The 23,161-nt window shown below is 46.7% G+C and overlaps 1 protein-coding gene across 2 annotated transcripts in view; it reads right to left on the reverse strand.

Annotated features, from left to right (window-relative positions):
* Positions 1-22,773, reverse strand: part of ATL2 (atlastin GTPase 2) — a 95,708-nt gene extending 72,935 nt beyond the window's left edge. Inside the window, exon 1 of one of the 2 annotated variants that reach the window (XM_075339425.1) lies at positions 22,644-22,772. In XM_075339425.1, coding sequence (XP_075195540.1) covers positions 22,644-22,725 — 82 coding nt within the window. In that variant the 5' untranslated portion in view covers positions 22,726-22,772. Of the gene's footprint in view, positions 1-22,643 lie in introns of both variants that reach the window. The other variant, XM_075339424.1, reaches the window with a different exon arrangement.
* Positions 22,774-23,161: the final 388 nt, after the last annotated feature.

Below are 23,161 nucleotides of genomic sequence, written 5' to 3' on the forward strand. Positions count from 1 at the left end.
TGACCCCTTTAAGGCAATTCTCACAAGTCAACAGGTATCAATCCATTAGACTCCGATCGATAATCCTGATGGACCGTGCAGCAGTAGAAGTTATAAGTGGGATATTGGGTACATTTGGATTGTAGCAGATTTCACATTCACAGAAGATATTGCGGTCTCGCAGTTCTGGGGTCTCATTCAAATGTCCATTTTTCACATACGTGCTGCAAGTGTCTGCAAAAACATGTCCATTTGTTTTTTTTTAAAACAGCACCATGGATGAAAACTACCCATACAAGTCTATGGGTCAGTGGAAATCATGGATTGCACATGGATGTCATCAGTCTACAATCCATGTGCGGTCCGTAATTAACTCACCACTCTAGCTTTTTTCCTCTCTCTAAAGTTCATGTCCACAGTAATATACAGTGGAACCTCGGTATACGAGTAACTTTGTGTGCGAGTATTTCGCTATACGAGCAAAGCTTACTGTAAATGTGTAAATCAGTTTACGAGCATGCTTTGCTGTACGAGCAAATACTCACCGCACACACTTCCGGTTCCCTACATCCACCGCGCTCTAACCCGCTCTTGCAGTCCACACAAACACGCACACACCACACATATTATGCACCACCTTACCTTCCGTTCCATCGCCGGCCTCATGGTTCTTGTAGTTCGCCGCTACAGGATGTGTATCGGCAACCATCACGACGAGGGAGGAACTTCCGCTGTCAGCCGCTACTCAAAGGCAGCGCGCTGACCAATCAGAGGCAAGTGGCTCCTGCCTTTGACGTCAGCGCTCTGGCAACGGAAGCTCCTCCCTCATTGCAATGGTTACCAGGTGCACATCCTGTAGCGGTGAACTACAAGAACCAGGAGGCTGGCGATGAAACGGAAGGTAAGGTGAGCATAATGTGTGTGCGCGTGCGTGTTTGTGCATGTGTGGAATGATAAAATAGGGGACCAGGATGGGACATTTAACAAGTTGTGGAACGAATTGTCAGCATTGCAATGATTTCCTATGGGAAATCTTGCTTTGCTGAACGAGTAACTTGGTTAACAAGCACAGTCCCAGAACGGATTGTTCTCGTTAACCAAGGTTCCACTGTATACCCCTTTTGCCAATACCGCCCTGGTCTTGCAGCGCCATCTTGTGACTGACACTTCTGACTGGAATGAAGTCAAAAGGTTATGTCACAAACTCTCAATACAAGTCTATGAGAGCCAGAACAGGGCTCTCATAGAATTACATTAACCCGGACTTTCTACTCTTCATTCCAGGCACACTAACAGCTCTTCTAACATTAATTTTGTCTTTGAACCAGTGAACAGTGTTTCTCCAGTGCCCCAGCTGCTGTTTTTTTTTTTTTAAAAAAACAACACTTAGGCCATGTTTACATTTCCGTTGTTTTGCATCAGTCACATGCGTTGCTTGACGCTAGTGACTGATGCGTTGTACAACGGATGACAACAATTGGGATTCATTGTCACGTGAAAGCAGATTCCGTTGTAAAACGAGAGAGAGAGAACGATCAGCTGATCGCTCTCAAAAGCCAGCCGCCGGGAGCTCAGCCGATCGCTCTCAAAAGCCAGCCGCCGGGAGCTCAGCCGATCGCTCTCAAAAGCCAGCCGCCGGGAGCTCAGCCGATCGCTCTCAAAAGCCAGCCGCCGGGAGCTCAGCCGATCGCTCTCAAAAGCCAGCCGCCGGGAGCTCAGCCGATCGCTCTCAAAAGCCAGCCGCCGGGAGCTCAGCCGATCGCTCTCAAAAGCCAGCCGCCGGGAGCTCAGCCGATCGCTCTCAAAAGCCAGCCGCCGGGAGCTCAGCCGATCGCTCTCAAAAGCCAGCCGCCGGGAGCTCAGCCGATCGCTCTCAAAAGCCAGCTGCCGGGAGCTCAGCCGATCGCTCTCAAAAGCCAGCCGCCGGGAGCTCAGCTGATCGCTCTCAAAAGCCAGCCGCCGGGAGCTCAGCCGATCGCTCTCAAAAGCCGACCACTGGGCGATCAGCTGATCGTTCGGCCGCCAAGAAAGAGCATGCGCCGCAAAATCAAAAAGGATTCCACTGCTCAAAAAACGTTACATGCTGTGTTCCTGCCGCCTGATGGTCAGTCATTCCACTACTGATCAGTCAGGCGGCAGATGCAACACAAGGGCATCAGTCACAATCCGCCGCTCATAGAAGTCTATGGGAAACAACGGAATCCGCCAAACGGATTGCGTTTATCAGAGCGGCGGATTGTGACTGATCATAAACAACGGAAATGTGAACCTAGGTCTAAGCCGCACGTTCAGGGTGCTATTGTAGTTGTCTTGTGGCTGGGATAACAATTGGTAATTGCAAAGTGAGCTGCCAGCAGTAGATCTTGATGATTTGCATGCCCAAGTGACCCAGCATGGCAGACCATTCCTCAGCCAACCATTAATAACCTCATTGATAGCAGCTAAGGCGTTTAAGTACCGTATGTGTATTCCTGCACGTAGCACTTATAATCAATACTGAATTTACATTTTTTTTATTAGTTGCATATCATTAATATGTCTATCGATTCTGAGATTTCCATAATTCCATGACTTTTCCTTCTTCGTGCTACAATATTAATGTTGAAAAGTGTATAAAGGTATGGGAGAAACAAATGGTAAAAAATTGCTCATCATGTAGGGTCCCGACCACTGTTAATATATATATATATATATATAATTGCCTTATTCTGTCTGTCTGTCTGTCTTGCTCCAAAATTCTGTCGTTACCGTGACAAGCGTCTCATTGGCCGCTCGCCTCGCCTCGGCTCCGCCCCCCCCGCACGGATTGGCCGCTTGCCCAGGCTCCGCCCCACACACGGATTGGCCTCTCGCCCCGGCCCCCTGCACGCATTGGCAACTCGGCCACGCCCCGCCCCCTCACGCATTGCACACTCGCTCTGGCCCCGCCCCCCGCACGCATTTCCCGAACTGACACGGAGCCCCGACTCCCAGGTGAGTGCTGTACCCCCGGGAGCCCACACCAGCGTATGCCGGCAACCCAGCCGACACATACCCTCGCATTGCTGGGGTTGCCGGCGTACGCTGGTGTGGGCTCCCGTGCGTGCGGGGGTCGGGGTACGCTGGTAACCATGGTACACATCGGCTAATATTGTGTAGCATGGTTACCAGCGTATGCCGGCTCCCTGCCCATTCAGATCGTTGGTCTCCCGCTGTCACACGCTGATGCGTGCTGCACAGCAGGAGACCAACAAGTGACCCAGCACTGTCTCTTAGACTCCTCACCCCCAGGACTACTCCTCCTATTATCCTCCTCTCCCCCCAGGAATACTCCTCCTATTAGATTCCTCTCCCCCCAGGACTACTCCTCCTATTAGACTCCTCACCCCCAGGACTACTCCTCCTATTATCCTCCTCTCCCCCAAAGGACTCCTCCTCCTATTATCCGGCTCTCCCCCAGGACTATTCCTCCTATTATACTCCTCTCCCCCAGGACTACTCCTATTATCTTCCTCTCTCCCCAGGACTACTCCTCCTATTATACTCCTCACCCCCAGGACTACTCCTCCTATTATACTCCTCACCTCCAGGACTACTCCTCCTATTATACTCCTCTCCCCCCAGGAATACTCCTCCTATTAGATTCCTCTCCCCCCAGGACTACTCCTCCTATTATCCTCCTGTCCCCCCAGGAATACTCCTCCTATTATCCTCTTCTCCCCCCAGGAATACTCCTCCCATTAGATTCCTCTCCCCTCAGGACTCCTCCTCCTATTATCCTCCTCTCCCCCCAGGACTACTCCCCCTATTATACTCCTCACCTCCAGGACTACTCCTCCTATTATCCTCCTCTCCCCCCAGGACTACTCCTCCTATTATCCTCCTCTCCCCCTAGGACTACTCCTCCTATTATCCTCTTCTCCCCCCAGGACTACTCCCCCTATTATACTCCTCTCCCCCCTGGACTACTCCTCCTATTATACTCACCTCCAGGACTACGCCTCCTATTCTCCTCCTCTCCCCCCAGGACTACTCCTCCTATTATCCTCCTCTCCCCCCAGGACTATTCCTCCTATTATCCTCCTCTCCCCCCAGGACTATTCCTCCTATTATCCTCCTCTCCCCCCAGGACTATTCCTCCTATTATCCTCCTCTCCCCCCAGGACTATTCCTCCTATTATCCTCCTCTCCCTCCAGGACTATTCCTCCTATTATCCTCCTCTCCCCCCAGGACTACTCCTCCTATTATCCTCCTCTCCCCCCAGGACTACTCCTCCTATTATCCTCCTCTCCCCCCAGGACTATTCCTCCTATTATCCTCCTCTCCCCCCAGGACTATTCCTCTTATTAGATTCCTCTCCCCCCAGGACTACTCCTCCTATTAGACTCCTCACCCCCAGGACTACTCCTCCTATTATCCTCCTCTCCCCCAAAGGACTCCTCCTCCTATTATCCGGCTCTTCCCCAGGACTATTCCTCCTATTATACTCCTCTCCCCCAGGACTACTCCTATTATCTTCCTCTCTCCCCAGGACTACTCCTCCTATTATCCTCCTCTCCCCCCAGGACTATTCCTCCTATTATCCTCCTCTCCCCCCAGGACTATTCCTCCTATTATCCTCCTCTCCCCCCAGGACTATTCCTCCTATTATCCTCCTCTCCCTCCAGGACTATTCCTCCTATTATCCTCCTCTCCCCCCAGGACTACTCCTCCTATTATCCTCCTCTCCCCCCAGGACTACTCCTCCTATTATCCTCCTCTCCCCCCAGGACTACTCCTCCTATTATCCTCCTCTCCCCCCAGGACTATTGCTCCTATTATCCTCCTCTCCCCCCAGGACTATTCCTCCTATTATCCTCCTCTCCCTCCAGGACTATTCCTCCTATTATCCTCCTCTCCCCCCAGGACTACTCCTCCTATTATCCTCCTCTCCCCCAAGGACTACTCCTCCTATTATCCTCCTCTCCCTCCAGGAATACTCCAACACACACACAAACACACACACACACACACACACACAACATACCTCCCCCAAAACACACACCCACCCACACAAACCGTGCAACACATACAGCACCACACGCACACACAATGCTGCAGACACACAGCGCTCCACAAACACCACAACACACAACGCAACACATAGCACCACACACACACACAACGCTGCAGACACACAGCGCTCTACAAACAACGCAACACACAAACAACACCGCTCTCACACCCAGACAACCAGACAACACCCAGAAAATTTACAGCGCCCTACACAAACACTTGGCAACTACACACAACAACACATATATATATATATATATATATATATATAAACAAATAACAAAAATCATACATTAACTACACAATATATTCTAGAATACCCGATGCGTTAGAATCGGGCCACCTTCTAGTAATAAATAAGAGTATTAAAATAAAACTGCATGATGTGATCACTAGCCAGTATCTGCAGATGTCCAGAAAGAAAGTGTTACCAAGTGATGAAGAGTGTGGAAAAAGATGATAGAACCAGATTGAGGAAAATTTAGCGAAACAGAGCAGTTAGTGAGATGATGCAATATGCCTGTCTAAAGAGATGCATTTTTAAGGGACTCTTAAAACTATCCACACTCAAAACTGAATACTTCAATTTAGAAACAGATTGTCTGAGGTAGTGCAATCCAAAGAACATGTACAGCATGAGAAAAGTCTTGGAGACGTGAGTGGGAATGATGAAGGATCTTAATTTTAGATCATTAGCAAAATGGAGATCACAGAAAGGGTAGTAGAGATTGTGAGGGTAAAGTAGAGCTATGTAGCACTGTGAGCATATGTAATAAGTTTATACTGTAGCACGTAGATAACCAGTGCAATGACTGGCACAGGATGGGAGCATCGGTGTAGCAGCTGGACAAACATATGAGCCCGGTTGTTGTATTCAGGATAAATTGGAGAGGGGAAATTTATCAAGACTGAAAATCACTGCGATTTTGTAGTTTTGCAGGCAGGAGAAGAGGCAGATAATTAGGTGTCATCAAAGATTGTACAGAATGCAAATGTAGTGATGGTTTGTCCAATAAGGGATGTCTAAAGAGTAACAATAAGGGGGCCTATGACAGAAACATAAGGAACCCCAAAAGTACAGAAAAAAAAAAAAATAAAGAAGAAGAGGAAGAAGATCCAGCAAAGGATACACTGAAGGAGCGGTCAGATAGGAGAAGAGCGGTATCCCTCAAGGCTGATGGAGCTAAACATAGTGAGGAGGAGCTGGTGATCCACAATATCAAATGCTGCAGAGAAATCCAGGAGAATCACAAGACAGTAGTGACCAGTAGATTTAGCGGTTAGTAAAATCATTAGACACTTTAGTAAGGGCATTTTGTGTATAAAGACTGGAAGCCAGATATATTTTAGTTAGGTGGGTAGTGATGGCCGGGAATCATAGAATAATAGAATATTAGAGTTGGAATGGACCTCCTGTGTCATCTGGTCCAACCCCCTGCACAAAGCAGGATTCACTAAATCATCCCAGACAGATGTCCGTTCAACCTCTTTTTAAAGACTTCCATTGAAGGAGAACTCCCCACCTCTCGTGGCAGCCTGTTCCACTCATTGATCACCATCACTGTCAAAAAGTTTTTTCTAATATTTAATCTGTGTCTCCTCCTCATCAGTTTCATCCCATTGCTTCTAGTCTTTCCTTGTGAAAATGAGAATAAAACTGATCCCTCTACAGTGTGACAGCCTTTAAGATATTTGTAGACAGCTATTAAGTCTCCTCTCAGTCTTCTCTTTTGCAAGCTAAACAATCCTAAATCCTGTAACCGTTCCTCATAGGACATGGATTGCAGACCAGTCACCATTCTGGTCACTCTTCTCTGAACTTGCTCCTGTTTGTTGATGTCTTTTTTAAAATGTGGTGTCGAGAACTGGACACAGTATTCCATATGATGTCTGACCAAAGAGGAGTAAAGGGGGATAATGACTTCACGTGATCTAGACTGTATGCTTCTGTTAATACATCCTAGAATGGTGTTTGCCTTTTTTGCTGCTGCATCACACTGTTGACTCATGTTCAGTCTGTGATCTATTAGTATACCAAAGTCTTTTTCACACATTCTGTTGGATAGCTCTATTCCTCCCATGCTGTATATGCTCTTTTCATTATTCTTGCCAAGATGTAGGACTTTGCATTTCAGAGGGACTGGAGGAATTGTGAGAGAACAGGGTCACTGGTATAGGTAGTAAGACAAGAAGCAGTGAAGAGCCCAATTACTTCTGTGACTGGTGCAAAGTGAACATGATGAACTGCGGGAAGGAATCCATGCTAATGGGGTTTGGGAGATAAAATGACAAATATAGAAACCGGGATTTTATATTTCTGCATCCCTATTACATTCAAAAGTGGAAACCTGGAACAAATCTGTCCTCAAACCGTAACAAATATGGACATGCTATGGACTTCTGAATCTACACCACATGTCAATTTCCAGGATGTAAATTTCCAAGTGCATGAATGCAATTTTTTAATGTCGCATCCTGTTGCCCGTTTATGTTTGTTTTTTTTTTCTGCTGCTGCAAATCTTTGGCGGCATTATTGTTCCAGATAATCTCATCTAAGATGAGAAGATTGTACATTTTTGCCCCCAGACGAGGCATCTGTTTTTTCCGTAATAGACAACTTCTAATTTCAAACTGCTAGCAAACCCTTCAAGAGGGCACGATGTGCCGAAAATGCAGGAGTTCAAACATCACAAAGACATTCTATGTGAACCTAGCCGACCTTATGTGCAATAGTGAATTATATATTACTCCACAAGCACAATACTCACAGGATTTGTCTGTTCAGCTTTCAGGATAACAAAAGCAGTGTAGCAACGAAGTAGAAGGAGAAATGTACTATATGCTTTTTTAGATTGCTTGCTATATCCATTTATTTTGAAGGTCTATTTTCTAGTATCCTTAAGATGTAAGATCTCGTCGGATGTGGACTATTGAGATCACCAGAAAGGATTTACTAGATCTTAACATTGCGTGCATAAGATCTTCAGCAGTAATGGCTGTGCTCCTTAAAGGGAACCTGTCATGCCCTGTGTGCACCCATAACCAAGAGCGGTTTTGGGTGCATATTTCTACTCCCTGCCTACCAGTGCCAGCCTCTAGTAGCATACATAGATTTTTAGAAAGGTTTATAAAGATCCTTTATGATATACTAATGAGGCCAGTGACTAGTTGCAAAGGCATTACTTCCCTTGGCTAGTTGGCCCCCTTAGCATGCAAGCACATACATGACGGCATGCTAATAAATGCGCAGCATCAGAGGCATGGACGCTCACCTCTCTGCTGTCACCACATCCAACGCTAGTTTTCATCTCAGTGCACAAGATCAGAAGTTCCCGGACTTACACTCATGTGCACTATGAAGCCAGGTGTACGTGTCCTGGCTTCAAATTGGTGTGGTGCGCATGACTGAAAGTCCGGGGACTTCTGATCATGTGATCTGACCCTAAGCCCGGTGTTCTGAGGCAGTACAATGGACACAGGTACGCGCGTCAATGCCAATGAGGACGCTGGGCAATGGGCATTAAATAGCATGTGGGTGTGCCAACATGCTAAGAGCGAAATAAGCGCAGGAAGAAACACCCTTGTGACTAGTCACTTTGCTCATTAACATATGAAAAAGGATCTTTAGAAATACTTTTTCTAAATTTATCTATGCTACTATAGGCTGGGACTGTTAGGTAAGGATTGGCAATATGCACCCATAACTGCTCGTGGTTCTGGGTGCATATTGGTCCTGACAGGTTCACTTTAAAGGGGTTAAGCTGTCGTTACCCCCCTACCATTCCAATGGCAGCTCTCTGCTACTGCCCCAGATTCTGCTGATATGGCCGCAGTGGTGACAATCCGAACACATAATTGTGGCGGGCTGGGCTCGGTGATTTTGTGCCGATTACATCGGCTTCACGCCATCATTTCTACCACAAGGCTGACTTTACCAGTAAGCCACACTTGCATATTATTCTTCAATAAAACCATATCACAGTAACCAAATGTTAAAAGGTGTCCATGAATGAATGCTAGAGAATGTTCTGTTGAGTTTTTTTGATGCAGGATATAAAAATAAATAAATAAATAAATAAAAATATAAAAATATAATACTTCAAAAAGAAATCTACACACTACAAACTGCAGCAAATATGAGAGAAAAAACCAAAAACAAAACTGTAAAAGCAGCTGATCAACAAGGGCTGTAATCATCTAAACAAGAAATGCAACGTGGAGCTGTCCAGCAGGTTCCCCAAAGAGGGACAAAGGTCGGAGGAGACGTTCACAACAAAAAAAAAAACAAGGACAATGAAGGTCAATGAAAGTCCCCCATGTCACAGAATACGAGGAGGCATGAGAAGTTATTTATGAACAGTTATTAAAACACATTTATCTAGGAAATCATTCAGGGAGTAGGTTCTGAAAGCAGAACCCACAGGAAGTTTCCTTTTCCTTAACCCTGAAGTAGAGATTAGGAGAACGGCAGCACAAGATCTGCAGAGCCAAAAACAAAATCCACAGCAAAAACAATCATTTACTCATATTTTTACTTCAGGGACGATAAATAATAAAAGATTCTAGGGGTGAAATGTATAATCAATATCACATAGGATAGGTGTAAACTATGCTCTTACACTTCACCACTCCTTTAATTCTCTATGGAACTGTCAGGGATGAACCCTGTATCCGGCAATCCCATAGAGAATTCATCTGAATCCGGTCTGAACAGCCACCAGGCCACTGAGTTGGGTTTCTTCGGAGCTCCTTTCTCCGGATCAGTGGGGGTCCCAGTGGTCAGATCCCCATTGATCAGCAAGTTATTAGCCACTCTACACATAGGCAACTCCTGAACATTGGAATAATCACTTCAAGAGTTTTGTGGCAGTATGTGGCAGCACACTAGTTTCTTCAAAAAATTTGCTTTTTTTGCAACAGTGAGTGTAATTAGCTAAGTAATGAGCACTAAGGCTAGGTTCACATTTCCGTCAATTTGTATCAGTCACAATCCGCGGCTCTGGGAAACAAAGCAATCCGTTTGGCGGATTCTGTTGTTTCCCATAGACTTGCATGAGTGGTGGATTGCGACTGATGACCCTGCGTTGCATCCGCTGCGCCGCGGTCAGTTGTCTTTGGACTGAACGCCGGGCGAAAACAACGCAGAATGTAACGTTTTTTTGGGCCGTCAAAATTAACGCACCGCACAGGAATCCGTTGCAATCCGTCAAGCTTGTAATGGATGTCAATGGTGCTGGATTCCGTCGTAATCCGTCTTACGACGGAATACAGCACTGGATTCCGTCATGCTCTACTGAGCATGCCTAGCATGTTTGGCATACCCACTGGGCTGTCCCAAACACAAATGGATCATGACGGATCCATCAAAAAACGGACGCACAGCGGATGTAACGGACACAACGGATCAGTTTTTTCACAGGATTCCTGTGAAAAACACATCTGTTGCATCAGTTGCCATCTAAAAAATGACTGATCCATTGCTGACGGACCTGACGGATTTAAAACAACGGAAATGTGAACCTAGCCTTAGAAAGATGTGCGACTTTTTATAAAAGCTACAATTCTGCCCAGTCTACATGGCTGATATCAGCTCCAAACCTCTCCTGTATGAGGTAGAGGCAATTCTGCAAGTGAAAACAAGTTAGTGAAAGCAAACAATACAGTTGCCCAATAGAGTACCCACGTACCACGCCAACCAGACATAAAATGATGTAGTTTCAGCATAATCTACTCATATAGTGCTGGATTATTATAGGACAGCTCAGGCTCATGTATATACTCATGTATACAGACGCCAGATGGCAAGGGCAGCCTGTTAGCATTCAACAGGCAGGTATACATCATTTTTGGCTTTTTACAACCTGCTGCGCAGTCAGCACATGGGGACCGTAATCATGTAAGCAATGATTGGTCAGACGTGATATTACAGGCATCCGAATATCAGAGGAGTTGTTGCATGGATCTTCGCTATAGTCAATAACATGGGAAGGGAACACATGCACCATCACCGGAGTCCTATAATCTGTGACTAATACATGCCCCGGACTCTCGCGTCTCTGCTCTGGGATATCGCTGGCGGTAAATAAAAAGCAAATCACATGAACCATGAATCCCTGCCCAGTAAGCATAGAAAAGCACACTCAAATGCAAGTGGCCTGACTTGGCACGGAGGCCGGTATTCCTCTGTGTATTTATGGACGGCTTCTCTCAGACATCATTTCTCCCTGCTGCTCAGTATTAAGGAATTTCTCTGGGAGGAGGAGGTATATCCCTGTTTGGTAAAGTGTATGGACATTAGGGATCCGGCTTCATCCATGCGCTCTTGTTTTACCTGGATGAACTACAGATTCACACCATACAGACAGCTGACGTAACACCTGACCTTTGTAAGGAGGATAACCCTAAAAATGGAGATAGAAAACAAAAATCCGCAAGTCCGAAAGTCAACACCAATTTCCTATGAGCTTCACATCTAAATATTCTGCAGCAACCAGGAGAAAATAATGGATATGAGCACGACACACGATTAGGCAGTTATTATGGGAGCAAAGGGAGATAATTAAGTCCTGCACCACTGCACATTACCTGCAGTAACGTCTGCGGTATCGCCTGTGCCCGAGTCCGGGTGGAGAGCCTAGAAAGTCCAACAATCCAGAAGCGGGGTGCTCGTCATAGAACAAAATCCATGGATAAAGGTGAGAATAAAGGATGACCGCACTCTGTCCGCTGTGTGGACCCGTGGAAGCCCAATTTGTGGGCGAAACGGCCGTCGTCCAGTCTTGAGGAGCCAGCTCACAGTGTGCCTCCGGCTCTCTACTATGCACGTGTTTGAATAAAAGAAAATCCTTCACAGCGGACAGAGTGCGGTCATCCTTTATTCTCACCTTTATCCAGTTATTATGGGAGCGTAAAACACAAATACGTTCATTTAGACTTAAGGAATTTTGAGTCATTCCCCATTTAGGATCCACTTCTATTAGCAAAGGGAGAAAATGGCTGCAAAGAGCATCTCTCACCCAGGACATAACCCATCCCGTAATAGTCAGGCAGTGTGTAATGCCTAGCTCATCCAGTGGGGTCGCTGCAGTGAAATAGAGCACTTGCTGCAATGCTTCTCCAAGCTTCTGCTCATTAAAATATTCCCTTGGTCCGAAGGACATTAATACAAGGACGGATTAAACATGGCAGAGAATTAAGGTGACATACTGCACAAATCATCCTTCTAGACAACAGCTGTTATTTCTACGAGAACCTTTTCCCAGATTCACATAAAATGGGGTCCAACAAAATGAATGGGTGACAATGCAATGTGTGGACTTGCAAATTGTACCCGAGTCTTGCATAATCTGGATTTTCCTTTGTATCATGATGTCCATATACCCAAAAAGGGGCTGTCCCAAATACATTTATTAACATTTATTTCTAAATTAAGAGCACAGTTTCTGTCAACCACACAAAAATAGATATTAAAGGGGTTGGAAATATATGGCCCCAACATTAATAGCTGCTCAGTCCTGGGCGCCTGCTGCGGTATGTCCAGTGCCATAGTCAACACATGGCAGTATCTCCTGCATGGGCACCTGAACAGAGCAGACTGACCATACCATAATCCAGCCTTGTGTCTGTCTATTCATCAGCTGTCAGAGAAGAGGGCTGGAAACCCCCTTTATGTAACAGGTAACACATTCTGGGTAAGACATTTTTAGCTTCGATTTGTTCTTCAAACAAGTGCAAAATATCAAATACACATAGAAATTAGATGTTGATTACAGAAATATTCATCTAACATGAATCAGCACATTTATCATTAAGGGCTCTTTCACATGGCTGTTCCTTTTGTGCTCTTCAGTTCCTGTTTTTTTGCGGACCTACTGACCGGACCATCTTTTCAATGTCTTTTGTGTAGGATCGGGTGGCACACGCAAGCACTTCCGTGTGCATCAGCTCCTACAAAAAAAACTCGGATGCCGTATGCCCGTTCCGTTATTATAGAACATGTCCTATTCTGTTCCGTAATTGCAGACCGTGACACAATACAAGTCAATGGGTCCACAAAATCCCCGGAAGCCGCACGGAAGCACTTCCATGTGACTTCCATCGCGTGCCCCAGCAGTCTGTGTCCCGCTCCAGCCCCGCGGATGCTCGCACTGTAGTGTGTCCACATCTGTCAGCACTGCAATGTCAGCAGCTGCGGGAATGACAAGCGCCGAGATCAAGAGGTTAGATCAGATCATTACTTGCACTCCTGATGTCAGCGCTCATCACCGACTACCATGCCCACCGCATTCTCACATCAAGTCTCGCGAGCGGCACGAGACTGTGACTAGCTTTGACGTCACCAGCAGCTCGCGATACTTCACTGTGAACACGGCGGACAATGGAAGTCAGCGCTGACATCAGGAGTGTAGCAGACTTCATCACCGCAGGTAACGGATGGCAGCACTCATCATCCCCTGCGGTGACCTGACCTATTGATGTTGTCAGGTCACTGCACTGCTATCCCAGCCAATGGGGAATCGGCTACGCCGAACCCGGATTTGATTGTTCTTTCCTATAAATTGGTGAAAGAGGGAATGTGTTGGGGAGGGTTTTTTCAAATAAAAATTTGTCTTTTTTTTTATTATTATTACTGACCGGGTTAGTGATGTCGGGTATCTGATATATGCCGTGACATCACTAACCCCAGGTTACATCACTAACCCCAGGTGACATTTCACAGCTGGTATCAACCCCATATATTACCCCGTTTGCCATTGCAACGGGATGAGCTGGAGGCGAAGCACCAGGATTGGCGCATCTAATGGATGCGCTACTTCTGGGGCGGCTGCGTCCTGATATTTTTAGGCTGGGTAGTTTCCAATAACCATTGACCTCCCTAGCTGAGAATACCAGTCCACAGCTGTCAGCTTTACCTTCGCAGGTCATCCATTAGATGTGCCAATCCTGAGGCTTCACACCAGCTCATTGCGTTACACTGGTGCGGTGGCAAACGGGGTAATATATGTAGTTGATACCAGCTGTGTAATGTCACCTGGCATCAAGCCCTGGGGTTAGAAATTTCACAGCATCTATCAGATAGCAGACATCACAAACCTGGTCAGTAATAATAAAAATAAAAAAAAAAAAAATTTTATTTGAAAAAATCCTTCCCAACACATTCCCTCTATCACCAAATAGGAAAGAACAATCAAATCCAGGTCCGGCATAATCCAATAAGGGGGTCCCACGACGATCCATACTCGCTGTCCCACTCAATGAAGAACAGAATGCTCCCCATTGGCTGGGAGAGCAGTGCAGTGACCTGAGCTAACTTCAATAGGTCAGCCCAGGTCACTGCAGGGGATGAAGAATGCTGACTTCAGGAGGTTAGATGAGATCATTATCTGTGGTGATGAAGTCTGCTGCACTCCTGACGTCAGCGCTCATCACTGGCTTCCATTGTCCCGCGTTGCTGGTGACGTCACCGCTAGTCACAGTCTTGGGCCCCTTGCGAGATGATGTGAGAACACGGAGGGCATGGAAGTCAGTGACAAGCGCTGACGTCAGGAGTGCAGTGGACTTCAAGACCGCAGGTAACGAACTTAGCTAACTTTCTGATGTCAGCGCTAGTTATCCCCGCAGCTGCTCGCACTGCTGTGAGGGCAAACGTTGACACACTGCAGTGCGAGCAATCGCGGAAACGATTCCATAATAACGGAACACACATACAGCATCCGGGGTGTTTTTTGTAGGAACTGATGGCACACAGAAGTGCTTCCGTGTGCCATCCGATCCTACACAAAAGACATTCAAATTATGGTCCTGTCAGTAGGGCCGCAAAAAAAAAAAAAAAAAAAAAAAAAAAAAGGAACTGAACAGGACAAACGGAACGGTAATCTGAATGAGCCATTAGTCAAGTGCTCTGTGTAACCCCGCCACCACTACTGATTGGCAGCTTTCAACCTATGCACAGTGTACACAAAAAACTTCCAGTGGTGGGGTGGTGTAATAGAGAGCTCAGTATTCAGAGAACTACTACATCTGCAGTAGGAAAAGTGATTACATCAAAACAACAACATGCGGACTAGTTAGCGACACATAGCTGTGATCAGGATCTCAGACAATACATTATTCTGCTCTCAGATTGCATAGCAAAATTCTGCAGACATATTCCTTTTAGTGATTTCTAAATCTCCTCATCATCATGTATGCATCAGGTCTCTATGTAATGACTCTGAGGGCCAACTAAACCAAGAGGCGCTGGGAAGGCCACAGATAATAGGATGTTTATCCACAGGGCTTTAGTCCAACGACCTTAAAAGGTACTGTCACACTAAGCAACATCGCTAGCAACATCGCTGCTGAGGCACGACTTTTGTGACGTAGCAGCGATGTTGCCCGCGATGTTGCTGTGTGTGACACCCAGCAACAACCTGGCCCCTGCTGTGAGTTCGTTGGTTGTTGCTGAATGTCCTGGACCATTTTTTAGTTGTTGCTCTCCCGCTGTGAAGCGCACATCGCTGTTTGTGACAGCGACAGAGCAACAACTAAATGTGCAGGAAGCAGGAGCCGGCTTCTGCGGACGCTGGTAACCAATGTAAATATCGGGTATCGCTCTCAGCTGTCAGTGCCGGCTCCCTGTTCCCTGCACACGTAGCTGGAGTACACATCGGGTAACCTGATGTGTACTGTGGCTAGGGGTGCAGGCAGCAGGGAGCCGGCACTGGCAGTGTGAGAGCGGCGGACGCTGGTAACGAAGGTAAATATCGGGTAACCAAGGGAACGGCTTCTTGGTTACCCGATGTTTACCGTGGTTACCAGCGTCCGCAGACGCCGGCTGCCTGCTGCCTGCACACGTAGCAGAGTACACATCGGGTAATTAACCCGATATGTACTGTGGCAAGGTGTGCAGGGAGCCAGCGCTAAGCGGTGTGCGCTGGTAACCAAGGTAAATATCGGGTTGGTTACCCGATATTTACCTTAGTTACCAAGAGCAGCATGCTTCCACGTGTAGCGACGCTCCAGCGATCCCTGCCAGGTCAGGTTGCTGGTGGGATCGCTGGAGCGTCGCTTAGTGTGACATCTCACCAGCGACCTACTAGCAACTTACCAGCGATCCCTATCAGGTTGTATCATTGTTGGGATCGCTGGTAAGTTGTTTAGTGTGACTGGGCCTTTAGCCATTCTTGGGTGTTCTTAGCCGTGTGTTTTGGGTCATTATCTTGTTGCAAGACCAATGCAAATGAAACCAAACTTTCTGACACTGGGCAGCAAATTTCTCTCTAGAATCCCTTGATAGTCTTGAGCTTTAATTGTACATTGCACAGATTCAAGACACCCTGTGCCAAATGCAGCAAAGCAGCCCTAGAACATAACAGAGCCTCCTTCATGTTTCACAGTAGGAACAGTGTTATTATTATTATTGAGTATTATTCAATAATATTATTAACAGTGTTATTATTATTATTGATTATTATTTTTTGTAAATTCTGTGGAAACATGGTTGAAAAGCAATGTCTGACTTTTATTTGTTCATTTACATAGATTTTTTAATTTATTATTACTTTTGGCAGATTCAAGTTATTTTTGTGACCATTGTAGGTTTTCTTTCAATAAACGAGGGGGACCAACAATTTTGACCACGTGAATAAAACAATAAAGGACAAAATGTAGAGTCATTACTAATTATATTAGACTATCAACATGGCTTTTGGAGAAGGATCCAGTGATAATTTGTTTCCCTCCACTCTGGTTTTAATAAGGCACCTTTTAATGCTACATTTTGACCAACAACAATACAAAAATGGTTAACAGCAGGTGTGCATTTTTATTTGGCATGAATATTTCTGAACCAACTTCCAAAAATAAAATTCTACATTGATGAGATATGTTGGATGCATCAGGAAACGCCGGTGTTTGTACAGAAGCGTCTACTTTGACGTCATTTTCATTATGTCTTGCGGCAATTTTGTCACTGACATTTTTATACAAATGATACTGGTGGCTTCCAAGTGGCTCTCAAAGACTTTACAAAGAACAGAACATATGGGCAGCAAGACTTTTATATTGCTGTGCATGCTTCATTCATTTTTACATTTAAAGAGGTTGTCCACTACATTAACTTTGATGGGCGATCCTTAGGGGTACTTTGCACGTTGCGACATCGCTACTGCGATCTCGTCTGGGTCAAATCTAAAGTGACGCACATCCGGCGCCAGTAACGACGTTGCAACGTGTAAATCCTAGATGCACCGATAAATGATCGCAAAAGCGTTGAAAATCGGCGATTTGTGTAGCGTTGGACATTTCCATAATGTCGCACCAATAGGAGATACGATGTTGTTCCTCGTTCCTGCGGCAGCACACATCGCGGTGTATGAAGCCGCAGGAACGAGGAACATCTCCTTACCTGCCTCCACCGGCTATGCGTAAGGAAGGAAGGAGGTGGGCGGGATATTTACGTCCGGCTCATCTCCGCCCCTCTGCTTCCATTGGCCGCCTGCCGTCGCTGTGACGCTGCACGACCCGCCCCCTTAGGAAGGAGGAGGGTCACCGGCCAGAGCGACGTCGCAGGGCAGGTAAGTCCGTGTGAAGCTGCCGTAGCGATAATGTTCACTATGGCAGCTATCACAAGATATCGCATGTGCGACAGGGGCGGGTACTATCGCGCTCGGCATCGCTATCATCGGCTAGCGATGTCGCAGCGTGCAAAGTAGCCCTTAGGATAGGCCTTCGATGTCTAATACGACACACCACACCACTGCCGATCAGCTGTTTTAGGTGCCAGCGGCGGCCGGATGTCCTTTGTTTCAAAGCTGCTCCATCTTCTGATAGCGACCACAGTTGGGTACTGCACATCCGCCTCTCATTCAACTCAATAGAATGTGGATTTGCAGTACCCGGCCACTATCAGAAGACTGGGCAGCTCCAGAACGGAGCATTTCCGCCGGAAATAGAAGCAGCTGATCGGCGGGATGCCAAGTGTCGGACCCTAGCAGATCAGACATCGGTGGCCTATCCTTAGGATACGTTATCAATGTTTAAATAGTGGACAACTCCTTTAATTAACGGTTTTCCAGGCCTGTTCTAGGTGGAATCCCCCTGAAAACGACGTGACAGTGCACATACCCTTACACAACCCCTCATAGCTCAATCCAAGAGCGTTCTACATCATTGGGTAGATGGATCCATACATCTAGCACACTTGTCATATCTGAAATACACCAAATCTACATTGAGTGGATCCCGTAAAAAGAAGCCTCTAATATATGACCAAAATGCAAGTATTCATCCAGTTTTCTTTTAAAATGTATCTATACATAAGTATAACAAGCTTATGGCCCAAAGCTTGTGATACTACTAGTATTAATATAGTAAAATAGCACAAAACACAATATTAAAGGGAACCAATCATCAGGATTTTCGTATATAACCTAAAGCCAGTGCTATACTGGCACTACCAGGCTGATTCTATACATTCCTGTAGTGGTCATCTCGGATGTTTAGGTTTTTAAATCAAAGAAAGTAAAGTTTATAAAATCAGCAGCTTCATAAGTGACAGCAGCTGAGGATCAGATAATAGCGGGAGGCGGGTATTCATAGTTATCCCCTCCCCCTGTTTGTATAATACTTATGCTAATTCTATCAATTTAATTTTTCACTAGCAGGACCTGTGTGAGGTCATACCCATGTGACCAGAAGGGGAGGGGCCTCAGCCAACAAAGCTGATACCAGGAAGCAACATTTTCTATTGGCTGAAGCCCCGCTTATTCTGGTCACATGGGTATGGCATCACCACAGGTCCTGCTAGGGAAAAATCAAATTGATTGTATAATACTTAATATGCTAATCCTAACAGTGGGAGGGGATAATTATGAATAACCCTCCCCCCTGCTACTATGCTGCCCCTCAGCTGCTGTCACTCAACAAGCTGGTGTTTTTATAAACTTTACTTTCTCTTTCTTGGATTTCAAAACCTGAACATCCGAGCTGACCGCTACAGGTATGTATAGAATCAGCCTGAGAGTGCCAGCACTGGCTTTAGGTTATATAGGAAAATCCTGGTGATTGGTTCCCTTTAAATCATAAGCAAAAAAAAAAAAAAAAGCTCCTTGAAGTAAGGACATCAATATATTATTCCTTCAATAATGATCTTGCCTTTGTAGTGCTACATTATACCACTCTTGTACTTTCTGTGCAATTATTTCCTAATTGCACACGCACAACTTTGGCATCATGTACTGCTGATGGGCTAGCAGGGTAATGGAGTCTGGAGGCCACACTTCCCAATAGTTGCCGGCTCACCTTTCCTGCACTACAATCAATTACTAACATCAGAACACAAAGCTACAAACAAGTGTGCGCCCACACTCCAAGAACAGCCGGGTTACTACAGACAGCAACATATGGCAAACCAGGGAGGACAACCCCGGGTCAGCGGCAGGCGGCTGCAGCTGTCACAGTTATCCCACCGGCTGACAAGTCAGTGGATTTAGGACTGAGCCACCCCTCTGCTCTCCAGAACACAAGTGCTTGGGAGCCGGAGCTGTATACGGTAGATTTTGTAGCACAGGATGGCGATAATCTTTTATTTATATGGTGCCAACTTAACAGCACAAAGGAAAGAAACTTTACCCTGAAAATCCTCAGAACAGGATTTAGTTGGGAAAAAAATAAATCTGAATTAAAGTGACAATTTCTCTGTTTTTTTCTGCACAGTTTATGCCTTATAATATTTATATATTTTTACAGTGTCAGATCATTTTTACCCCATGGGACAAGTGGTGTGTCAACTACTTATCCCACTCTAAATATAGAAATCAATATGCATACTGGGACTGAAACATGTTTACAGGGCAACCTGAAAAGTGGCCATCAGGTGACCAAGAATCTGTCCGTCGGTGACCTTATGTGTATGGACGGCTTAAAAGGAAACCCAACATTTGACATTTACTGCCCAATCCGTGGTCACCATGTATCAGGCACTGGATGTAATGTCCCAGCCAAGTATATCCATCTCTGGAACGGCACCACACTTCTAATAGCCACCAGGGACCGAGCTGTGCTTTACACCAGTCGTACAGGTGGGTGCCCGGCAGCTTCTCCCCGCACGCTGCCAGAGACGGACAGGTTTCTGCCTATATGAGCGTCTAGCTTTTAAGAAATGTTCTTCTCTGAATTCCACAGTCAAACACACCTGGCTGAGTTGATACAGCCAGTGTCCGATACTTGCTGCCCGTGGATTGGACAACATATCTCATATCAGGTTTCTCTTTACAGGGAACATGTCTAGTCCAGAAACCTATTTACTTGCAGATCAGGGTAAATAGCACTAAAATCATGTTTGGCCTATTTCCAGAACGGTGGCTACAGGGAGAAAATTAACTTATATTCTCCCTGCGGCTACCCCACGGCACTTTGACAGCCAGCTCTGCAGTGTGTATGTGTGGACCAGGCTGTCAATGACCGTGCCATAATTACAATGAGGCCCACTCTGTGGTGAGAAGTATCCGCTCCCTGCACCACCCCAATGAATGTAACCAATGGGCTGCAGGGAGAATTAATTTAATTTTCTCCCTGTGGCTGCTGCTCTGATAAAGAGGCAGGTTTTTAATGCTATTTACATGCAGATTACTCATTATATCCTGCAGTAAATAGTGTCTTAAGACATTACAGGTTCCCTTTAAAGAGGTGTATGAGATTGAAAAAAATGGGAATTTTCCAAAATCAGCACCACTCATCTGAGCGCTGCATCTGGCAATGCAGATCAGTGTCATGGAGACGTCCTGCAGCCCGGGAGCACAGCTGGCATCATGGAGGCTGCGGCCTCAGGCAACAAGTATTGCCCCCTAATTAGCATTACACCAGTGTGGTCAACGTCAGTCAGTGTAAGGCTGCATTCAGACATACATTTTTATTCTTGTATGCCGTATTATGGGCTATTCAGACAAAATGATAATAGCAGGGGATGTTTCTTTGCTGTAAACGTGCGAAACACTCGTTCGTTGGGCGATGTGACCTTTATACAGTTATAAGAATAGTTATTGGCAGCACATTGCCCGATGTAACCAGGACGTGCTGCCGAAAATCGGTTTTATGGACAGAACAATCATCTTATTGCTTGAGCTGTCCCATCATTGCTAGTCGGTCTTCCATACATCCGGAGTGTAGTAAATAGAGCATAAGTCTCAGGCTGCACTGGGGTCCATAATAATGGGGGTTACCCCCCCCCCCCCACAATGCACCCTATAGGTCTGCAGAGTAATCAGTCTCACTTGTTAAAGGGAACCTGTCACCTGAATTTTCGCTATTAAACTAAAAGAATCCCCTTCTGCAGCTCCTGGGCTGCATTCTAGAAAGGTTCCTCTTGCTACTGGCCCCCCTTTCATACCTAAATAACAACTTTATAAAATCTTACCTTTTGGTATGCTAATGAGGTTTTCTGGCCACGAGGGCGGGCTGTATTGCGTCCGTTATTCCCCCACCTGCCGCTGTTCGCTGTCCCCCAGTGTTGATTGACAGATGACGCCGCCGCTCTCATGTTGCTCCTGAAGTCTTGCGCATGCCCAGTGGCAGTATCGCGGGACTGAGCACTGTTCAAATAGCGAGCGCCGGTGATTGTATTGCGCAGGCGCGAGATTATGGGCGGGTACTAGGATGACATTGTCATCACTAGCGTCATCCTAGTACCTGCCCATAATCTCGCGCCTGCGCATCACGATTACCGTTGCTTTGAACAGTGCTCAGTTCCGCGATACTGCCACTGGGCATGTGCGAGACTTCAGGAGCACTGAGTAACATGAGAGCGGCGGTGTCATCTGTCAATCAACACTGGGGGACAGTGAACAGCGGCAGGAGGGGGAATAACGGACGCAATACAGCCCGCCCTCGTGGCCAGAAAAGCTCATTAGCATACCAAAAGGTAAGATTTTATACAGTGTTTATTTAGGTCTGAAAGGGGGGCCAGTAGCAAGATGAACCTTTCTAGAATGCAGCCCAGGAGCTGCAGAAGGGGAATCTTAGTTTAATAGCGAAATTTCAGTTGACAGTTTCCCTTTAATGGCACCTGCAGCTCAATACCTATGGAAGAGCTGGTTGTTAGGCAATGTATCCCTAGCAACCGACCTGTCAGACATGACTCAGCTGTTCCCCCATGCTGACGGGTGAAGCAGCTCCACACACCAGCCTCCAAGTTATTACTTTCATTTTTTTTTTTCTAGACATAAACCAGTAAATGAAGTAAAATACGGTTCCTCCATCACAGCCCAACGTGTACCAGCACGGGACTCGCGGGCAGCAGTCCTGCCCCCATAGTGACGGGGTCCGGGCCTTATACCCGCAGTGAGGGGGCAGCAGACCCCGGTGTACACAATACCATATGGTGGGCAGCCATGACGGTGTGTGGAGGGCACCGCAGGTGAGACAGGCGGGGGCACACGGCCCCTAATGACCGCACACAGACATGTACACACGTTATATACACTGCTCGTGTCACGTGACACCACAGACCCCCGCGCGCTCTCTTAACCCCCTCAAACCCGCTATGGTCGCCAAGTAACGTCACAGCCGCGCGCACCGTGCAGCCGCCGCCGTCATCTCTCCGCCCGTCCTCGTCCACGTCCCCGTCATTCTCTACACGTACGCCCATTACCTGGCTCGTTAACGTGATTCATTTCCCAATTTCTGTCCGAATCAAACCGATTCCGATTCCTCAGCGATCCTCTCTCCGCCATCTTGGCTCTTGGTTTTGAAATTAGCCCCGCCCGCTGTGGTTACGTCACGCCCAGTCTCCGCAGTCTGAGAGGTGCTCCTGGCTGTGTGCAGGGCCCGCCTCCCTGTGTGCGCGCATGCGCGGCAGGTCTGCGCTGACAGCCAGGATTGGAATAGTGAGTGAGGTGGTGGCGGTAATAGAAGCTGAGCCGCGGCGCTGTGCGGACGGCGAGTGCCCGGCTCTGTACTCAGCTGTGTGAGCTGCAGGCAGCGGTGACAGGCGACCATGGCTGTGTGCTGGGGCTATGTGACCACTAGAGAACACAGACAGAAAAGGTTCCTTGTGCAAGAACAGTATATGGGCCCTTTGTAGTCCAATAGCTCATGAAAATGCACAATTCCACCTGTTTTAAATGTAGAAATGGCCCCTTACCTCCTGGGCCCCGGTGCGGCTGCACC

The sequence above is a fragment of the Anomaloglossus baeobatrachus genome, chromosome 3 (genome assembly GCF_048569485.1).
Source record: "Anomaloglossus baeobatrachus isolate aAnoBae1 chromosome 3, aAnoBae1.hap1, whole genome shotgun sequence".
NCBI classification, from domain to species: domain Eukaryota; kingdom Metazoa; phylum Chordata; class Amphibia; order Anura; family Aromobatidae; genus Anomaloglossus; species Anomaloglossus baeobatrachus.